Below are 9328 nucleotides of genomic sequence, written 5' to 3' on the forward strand. Positions count from 1 at the left end.
CAGTTTTCGACTTACGCTCGTATGCGAGAGGAGGACAAAACAAAGTAAAACGTACCACGTGAGATAACGGCGACAGGGGGGATAAAACGCGTGGGAGGAAGACCCGTGACAATATATACATATACATATATATATATATCTATATATTTGCGAGATATTTTGTGAAACAGGGCTTTTTTACCTATTTTATAGTAATCTCAGCTTAATGGATTGATGAGAGAGTGGGAGCGAGAGCGCCTTTTACTAAAAATAATAAATTAAAATGAAGTGAGAGACGAGGATGTTGATGAAATGATGTATAAGCGGTTGATAAGCGGTCTGTAAATGCGTACATACAGTAGCACAAATGCCGTCGTTTAACGGGGACGGTTTCACTATAACGTGTACCCTATATTTTTGTTTATGTTTGCGCCTTATAGATTAGCATTATTACTATTATTCTAATTATTATTAATTATTTTGATTATTATATTATTATGTTTAGGATTCTTAATTATTATTATTATTATTATTATTATTATTATTATTATCATTGTGTATATGGTATAAATTGTAAAAAGGAACATATTTACTATATCATATTCATTTTACGGGGACTCTCCCGGATGAACAAATTGTTTATAAACTAAAATGAAGGAATAAATAAAATATTGACCAAATAAAGGGGATATTTATTTATCTATTATCGATATATTTCGCTCATCCCTCCGTCCATTTATCTCCTTTCCTCCTTCTTTCTTTTCTTTTTCCATTTTCTGCAATTTGTATCAACGTAATCAATATAATTCTACCATCAGTGTAATCAATATAATTCCAACAGAAGTATCACTATGAAGACACAAGAAGCGAAATATAAAAATCAAATAGCAAGTTAGCTGATCTATTTTTCCCTCTTTATCTCCTATTCTTTTGTGTGTGTGTTCTTATTTAGATGGTCCAGTTTATCCTGTGACTTCGACATAAACATCCTGCCAATTTGTGAGAAATTCGAGATTAAATTCAATGTACAAATTAGTACTTTGACATATCGTTCTTGATTTTCGTTTTCTGTTGATATGTATGATGAAATATTATATTAGATATGTATTCCCAAATAACCAAGTCTGCAGATCGTCGAAAGCAGATTATGCCAAGTGTCTGCTATCAATTTTGTCAGCAAAAAGACTAGAAATTTGATATAGAAGTTGTTGTTATCGATTAAATCGTTAAATTGTGTAAGTATCGGCGGCAGGCCAAAGGTTGGCCCTGAAGGGAGAGTTTTTTTTAGCGGGTGCGAGTCCCGCATATCCCACCGGACCGGCCGGTGGGAATGCATAATGCATTTTTCTCTTCCTACGCAAAAAAAAAAAAAAAATCTGATGCTTTTGTGGATTCTGAAGCTTCAAATTTTCGCGTTATTTGAAATTTTACCTTATGTCACCTCTTTGCTGATTATGTTCTCTTGATACTTTTGTGGATTTCGAAGCTTTAAATATTCGCGCTTCTTGAAATTTTATCTTGTGCCACCTCTTTGCTGATTATGTTCTCCTAATATTTACTCAAATTTTGAAGCTTCAAATTTCGCGCTTTTTAAAATTTTAGTTTGTGCCATCTTTTTGCTGTTATGTTCTCCTGATACGCCACCTCTTTGCTGATCATGTTCTCCTGATACCTTTGCGAATTTTGAAGCTCCAAATTTTTGCACTTTTTAAAATTTTAGTTTGTGCTATCTTCTTGCTGTTATGTTCTCCTGATACGCCACTTCTTTGCTGATCATGTTCTCCTGATACCTTTGCGAATCTCGAAGCTTCAAATTTTTGCACCTTTTAAAATTTTAGTTTGTGCTATCTTCTTGCTCTTATGTTCTCCTGATACGCCACTTCTTTGCTGATCATGTTCTCCTGATACCTTTGCGCATTTCGAAGCTTCAAATTTTCGCGCTTTTTGAAATTTTAGTTTGTGCCATCTTTTTTCTAATTATGTTCTCCTGATACCTTTGCGCATTTCGAAGCTTCAAATCTTGCGCTTCTTAAAATTTTAGTTTGTGCCACCTCCTTTGCCGATTATGTTCTCCTAATACGTTACCTCTTTACCGATCATGTTCTCCTGATACCTTTGCGCATTTCAAAGCAAATTTTCGCGTTTTTTGAAATTTTATTTTGTGCCATTTCTTTGCTAATTATGTTCTCTTGATATTTTATTCCAAGAAATGTAGTTTCACAAATTCCAAGAATGAAGAATCGGCAAAAATGTATCAAGAAAATATATAATTAGGAAAGGAATGTATGTGCACGACAATTGATGTGTGGGAATGGATGGGTATATTCAATCAGAAGACATATGCGTTTTATATTAATAATATAGTTTATTAGATTTTTTAAAATTACAAAATATATATTTTACAGAGTATTATCACACAATTCTCTTATAAATATACTACGTTATACATAACTCTTTTTCACTTTGCATTTTATCATCGGTATTTCATCAAACAATAAAATAAAACTATTTAGAAACAAAAACAGGGCGTTAGAAAGTCTTAGAAAGTACATTAACCTTTATCAAATATCAATAAAGGTATATGTAAAATAAAGACATTCTGTATCTCTAATACAATATATGTAAAATAAAGACATTCCCGTTACGTAATATGCATTCAACTAAATTAGGAATTATTCTCAAATACTAAAATTAATATGACTTTATATGCATTCGTGAGTAAAAATGGATTGATCGCTTTCATTATTAACTACATTTTGCGCACACACACAATCATTTTTATTATTATACAATAATACACATAGGCATTTTATTACGTATATCTACTTATATCGGGTATCGGACGCAATCGCTTTCGCTGTTACACTACATTTGGTACACTCATACACGCACACATATACACACACGCCATAATTTTTATTATTATATGATAATACACACAGGTATTTTATTATATATATATATATATACATATGCATATTGAATATCGGACGCAATGTGATTTTTATCAGATACAATGTGATTTTTTCTGCATCATTAATAATTTCTCTACCGCCATAATTGAGTGGTTCGTAAAAGAAGCTGAGTAATTTTGAAAACGTAACGAGAATTTTTAAAATCTACAACATATTACATATATTTGTTTTTTGGGTATGTCTCTCGTTTATTTATGTTACAATCTTGTAAATTCTAAGCTAAATCACTTTTTTTAATGGCAAATTGATATCTTCGGAATTTTACTGTTTGTTCCAGCTTCTTCTTTTTTCTCGTATTCTTATTTTTTCTCTTCGATCGCTCTTCCCGATCCAGTTTTGATATACGGGAACAGAACCACCGATTGCCTTCTCCAGCACAAAGATTATAATGGCGCAAGCGTATCCAAATCCAAGAATGTAAAAACTAAATGCCAGCTGCTTTAGTAGCATTACTTTGAAGCTTTTCTCCTTTGAAGCGATTCTTTTCTCTCTCTTGCGTTTTATCTCCAAGAGAATATCATCTCGAGGTTTCTTAATCAAGCCAGTCTGCATCATCTGCTGTATAATATCATTCACGCGATTGTACAGTGGCCAATCCTCGCGGGTGACATACGATTGTATCATCGGCATCAGCATTCTTGATTTAATAAGATCTTGACCTTTGATTCTGTAATACATGTGGTAGCAGTCACCGACGCACACGGCGGTCGATGAATTCTCGACGTGCTCCTTGCAATCCTTATACGAGACCAACTTGTAGCGCGATTTGAGTACAGGATCGTCGATCATGTCTTTGAAGATCTTCGCTCCGTAGAAAGTGTAACCGGCTTTCTGAAAAAAACACAACAATTAAATTAATGTTTGTCATTTATATATTAAAGTATTATTAAATTTATACTTATACATTTTATTATAAATTTGTGTGGTTGGAATTCAAATATAGCAGTTGCTTTATTTTAAAATAAATATTGTATTTTATGCATAATATAAAGAGGATATAAAGTTTTTTCTAAATGATAAAAGGATTGTATATTTTGTAAAGTTTATAAAAACATTTTATTTGCTTAATAATATGCAATAACAATATGCAATTTGATGTAAATAGATATTATTTTATAAGCAATTAAAGATACGAGAAATACTACAGTTTATATAAAAATTGTTTTATTTGGAAGGCAATGTTATAGAATGCGATTAATTTTTTTATTGATGTAAATATAGGGGAGAAGTTAACTTAAAAGTTTAAATGAAATGCTATATTTTTTTTATGTGATAACGATTATTGTGTGTGAAACAAATTCAATGGCCTACTAATTAAAAGTTATTTAGGATTATGGAGGGTTGTAAATTAAACCTCATTACATTAATAAATATCTTTTTACATTTACCAATATGTTTAATTTGATATAATAATTGTAATTTAGTGATATCTATATTTTGGCTTTTAAAAGGATCTCATTAATTTATGATCTTAAACGATCTTTAATTAAGTTATTGAATTCGTTTTAATAATTGCTATCACGTCAAGAATAAAAAATATGCCACTTAAAAGAATAAAATTGATTTTAAAATCTCTTCTGCATTTTCATTTACAAAAAACTAATTATAATATATAGAATCTCAGCTTCTAAATAAAACAACTTATGAACAATTTTTTCTTTTTTCCGTAACTTCTTATGAAATAATTCCGCATTTACTTAGATAAGAGACTCAAGACACTATATAAAAAAAAATTATTATTGATTCAGCGAGATGGTATGAATCTCTCTTTAGGGAGAAGAAGCAATAAAATAAGATTTTACTATTACCTTGAGACTTGTTAGGGTATCGATATCGCGATAATAGACTGGCACGGTGAGCAAAGATGACAAGTGACTTTGGAAGAGAGCATTTATGTTCAGGAATAAAATCAACACCATGCATATGAAGATCCTAGTGGAATTGATTTTGGGCAAATGTAAAATTCCAACGCAGATCATGAGTCTTATCACTTCTAGCCCAGCCTCTATGTATCCTAAGCTTTGCGTAAAAATTATGTAAATTAATAGACATATCGCGATGACTCCCACCATTACCACCGGCGACAGAAAGGTTACTATTTTCATGAACTCGGAGATTGGTTTCTTTGGTTGCGCCATCACGCAAACGCCTGATCTCGAATGGGGATATGTGTATCTGAAAATAAATAAAGTATTATTCTTTTTAATTTCTATCAGGTTTTCATATATTATGCAATACATAGAAGAGGCATGTATTTCTCTTTCTCTCTCATTTTGTTCTCTCTCTCTCTCTCTCTTCAATTAGCTATTTATTATTTATATTTTATAATACATTTTTATAATCCTGTATAAGAAGGGACTTATGATAAACAATACAATAAGAAATAAGATCCAGCAAATATTCTTTGTAAGAATATTATATAATATCATATTTCTTTTTTTTGATTGTCTCATCGATATAAATTCATTTAATGTATACATTTGATAAGATCTAGTTAGATCTTTAAATCTTTGAGAAATCCTCTTAAAAAATTAATAGAAATTATTTTTTTTTTCTTGGAAAATATCGAGACGTACCTGACCTTCCACATTGAAAACAAAATTCTCGTATTCATAGCAATGTCTATTCTGCCCTCGCTCAGAGGAGCCATCAAACCTTCAAAAGTACCGTTCGGTCCTATACCGCCCAACGTATAGATATTTTCTAAAGAAAGTGTGATCAAGAGATGTGCTTTCAGTTTCTGTAAGAGTATTTTAATGATCTCACTGTTATCACCGCGAAATTTGTCTTCTTTCGGTAAACTCAAATTGACTTTGATAAACGGTTCCATCTCAACGGCGTTTAATCGAATTACGTAACCATCCAGAGTGGACGTTTTATCAAAATCCAGATCTGTGCACGTATCGTTATCTAAAAAAATATAGTAAAAGTTGTTCAAATTTTGATATATTTTTCTAAAGATTATACGCAAAATTAGTATAATATGTTTTATTAATAATATATTATTATAACATCTAAAAAAAGAAAGTATCTCTTTTGGTAATTTATATAAAATATTTATAAAAAATAATAAAACAGATAAACTCACATATTAAATCTTATTTTATATTAAGACAACCGAAAATTAATTTGCCCGCTAATATGTTTTCTTAGATGAAAAAAAAGAAGAAAGAGAGAGAGAGAGAGAGAGAGAGAGAGAGAGAGAGAGAGAGATACCGAATATAAATTTTCTCTTTAATATTATCCAAGGATGACCATTTCGTCCTTTGGCCTGTCCTACTTCGTACCAGTTGTCTGGCGTACTGTTCGAATACGGATTATACGTGTAATAAACAATTCCATCGTTCGGATCGATGCATATGAATATGACTGAGAGCAAGTCATATTCCCAAGCTGTCCAGAGATATGAGCGAGCATTTATACAGCCCCGAGTCTCGGTCTGCTTATCGATTAGGATATAAAATCCTTCCGGATTCGCCCATGGCGAGTCCTTTGCTCTCTGTGTAGAGAAAAAAAATAATATGATAAAATTATTATTTTATTATTTTTTTTACTAAAAAAATTGAGTAATATTGTTTAATGAATCAATTATAGTATTGATATTTATCGTATTCTTTTAATTTAATCTATTGTATATATAGTAAACGCGATAATAAAGTATACGACGTTTTAAAAACTCTAAGGATCGAAGAATAGAGTTTTACATAAATACGATTAGACTTAAAAGATTTCTTTTTCGAGTTGTAAATGATTAAAAATAAAAAGAACAGTTTTTTTACAGATTAATTTTTATAGCTATAAATAGACACGTAAAATATATATGATAAAAACTTGTGTATATATATAAACAAGTTTTTATTTTTTATTAAATTGCCAAAATATATTAATATTTAATTTCCAAGTTTAATATTGGAAATAAAGATATAAAGAAGGAGACCAACGAGTCATTATCGACGAAGGTAAGCTACCAGGACTAATATAAAAGAAATCTTGGCAATGTTTTTAAACACAAATGCGTGTAGCGGTAGCGTATAGTTTAGATCGTTGAGAGCAAACATAATTAAATGCACGCGTATCTGACGAATATTTAAAGCTTTTTCTGGAAAACAAAGCCTCGTATAAAGAATTTTTATTCTGTATATTTGACTTATTTTTTTATATAGAATCATCCCCTTTCTGCTTGTACCATCAGTTCTGGAACATCCGGTATTATACATGTTTCTTTTTCACATATGTTAAGTTATATAATATATTTATTATATTTTATTATATTATTATTTACCTGTAACAGAGATCGCAGGAGGGGTTGAGAAGATGACACCAGCACAAAACGATGTGCCTTTCGAAGGAAATGGATAAAATTGTAATTCTCAAGCATTAAGAAGGAATATTTTGTCAGAGCAAATTTCTCAAGGGCATTAAACCGAGGATTTGTTTCATTTATCAGCGCTATGGGTACCATATTAAAAAACGCTCGCATAATAAATTCATTATAGTCTCCGCCCAGCACTAAAGTCATTTCGGACTCTATTGGTCGACATCTTACTATAATATATAGCTATGAAATTAATATAAGATTAGAATAATAGAATGTTTTGAGGTAATGTTTTTTATATACTTATAAGTAAAAGAGAAATAGCTTTGACAAGTTTAAAATAATATTGTTATAAATGTAATTTGTTATAATAATCCCTCTCTTAAAAAAGCATGTTATTGACATTGTTGCCTCTTTTTCGTGATGTTGATTGTTCTCTCGCTGTGCTTACTTTATGAGTAGCTGTTGCAGAGATCGCATTTTGATAGTTTGTACAGCTTGACAATTTAATATGTTATAACCCCAAGTGAAAAGTCTACGCGTGGGGTCTGACAGACCCCAAGTGAAAGACCTACTTGAGGTCTGACAAGTCCCAAGCGCAAAACTTGTATTGCTTTTACCAGTTTATATAAATAATTTTATTACGTATACATTAAAAATATAAAACAATATATTAAACGTATAGATTAAAAACTAAAAATATGAATATATTATTATTATTTTATATCACTATGAATTTAAAATATATTGGCTATTATAAAGTATAAAAGGATATATCATATTAATGTATTTGCATATAATATATAAGAAAATAAAATGTGATACAACAAATGGAGCGTGCGTAGCGCGTGCTTGTAATATTCTAGTAATATATAATAAACATGTGTGTGTATGTGTGTGTATGATGCGGGTAGAATCGTTTTTATATTAAATAAAAATATATTATTGGCTTTTATCTTAAATATATTCTCGGAAAATTAACTTACCGTTGCGGTGACTAAATTTTTATACACAATCTGTTCGTCTGACAATGTAACATTATGATTAATATCGAAAGGAAATACGCCTACAATTAATAACGAGAAGAGAACACAAAGAGACACGTTCGACATACTTTCGAAAATTTTACTGTATGATTATACACAGCGTTAACTTTTTAGAATAACCTCTTCCTGACAGTGAGAAAATCTACTAACATTTTCCTGTTCCAATGAAAAATGATCGGATGTCAGGCGTGTCTTACGATCATGCTTTTTAGGTTTTTAGCATAATTGATCGACTATATTCAGATAAGCGTGCGCGTGTATATGTATGTGCCACATTTTAATTTTTATAGCATGGTTTTTTATACTTTCGTCCATTTAGGTAAAAAGATAACGTAACACTCTGAATTGTGTGACAAGTTATGATTACAAAAGAATATAATGTCGGAAGAAATATATCTACAGTAACATCTAACATCCTTCTTCGACATATACGACGTGATACGATAAATGAATACATCGGTGTAATAAGCGGGTTAACCATTGACAATAGACTCTAACACGATGGAACAGATTGAAAGGTATTTGACTTCGCTCGTTCTGCACTGTTTTGTTCTCATTCATTACACAATAATATAATTTGCACATTTCTCTTTTTATGAATTATTCGGCTTTATTTTCTATGTGTGTGTGTATTATTTATTTTATATATGTCGGAAAAAGGATTTGATTATTGAACAAGAGTTAGCTTGATTTTAATCTTTCTTCTTTTTTAATAAAAAACTATATGCGTTTTGTAATAATGTTGCTTCCGCGATATTATCAGAGACAATAATAAAATATTTTTATTCAGTTTTATTGACGCTATTAAATACTTTTTTTATTTTTATAAATAATAATAATTTTGAAAGATATATATATATATATATATTTCTTTTTTCTAAAACCATATGATACAAATAAAAGAATGAAGCCTACAAAAATCTTTGGTGATAAAAATTATTCGAAAACTTCTTAAGATTAATAACGGACCATACAAGTAGTTCCACACATAATGAGTTATACATATATGTGAA

General features: G+C 30.2%; 1 protein-coding gene across 1 annotated transcript; it reads right to left on the bottom strand.

The window, feature by feature from the left end:
• Positions 1–3203: 3203 nt before the first annotated feature.
• LOC115242472 lies at positions 3204–7916 on the bottom strand. Its single transcript, XM_029818784.1, has 5 exons — positions 7237–7916; positions 6171–6453; positions 5458–5864; positions 4733–5236; positions 3204–3785 (listed from the first exon to the last, which is right to left on the bottom strand). Exons 1-5 carry the CDS (start codon positions 7471–7473, stop codon positions 3216–3218), a joined length of 2001 nt encoding a protein of 666 aa, XP_029674644.1. The 5' UTR covers positions 7474–7916; the 3' UTR covers positions 3204–3215.
• Positions 7917–9328: the final 1412 nt, after the last annotated feature.

The sequence above is a fragment of the Formica exsecta genome, unplaced genomic scaffold, assembly GCF_003651465.1.
Source record: "Formica exsecta isolate Colony F162 unplaced genomic scaffold, ASM365146v1 scaffold599, whole genome shotgun sequence".
Lineage (NCBI taxonomy): Eukaryota > Metazoa > Arthropoda > Insecta > Hymenoptera > Formicidae > Formica > Formica exsecta.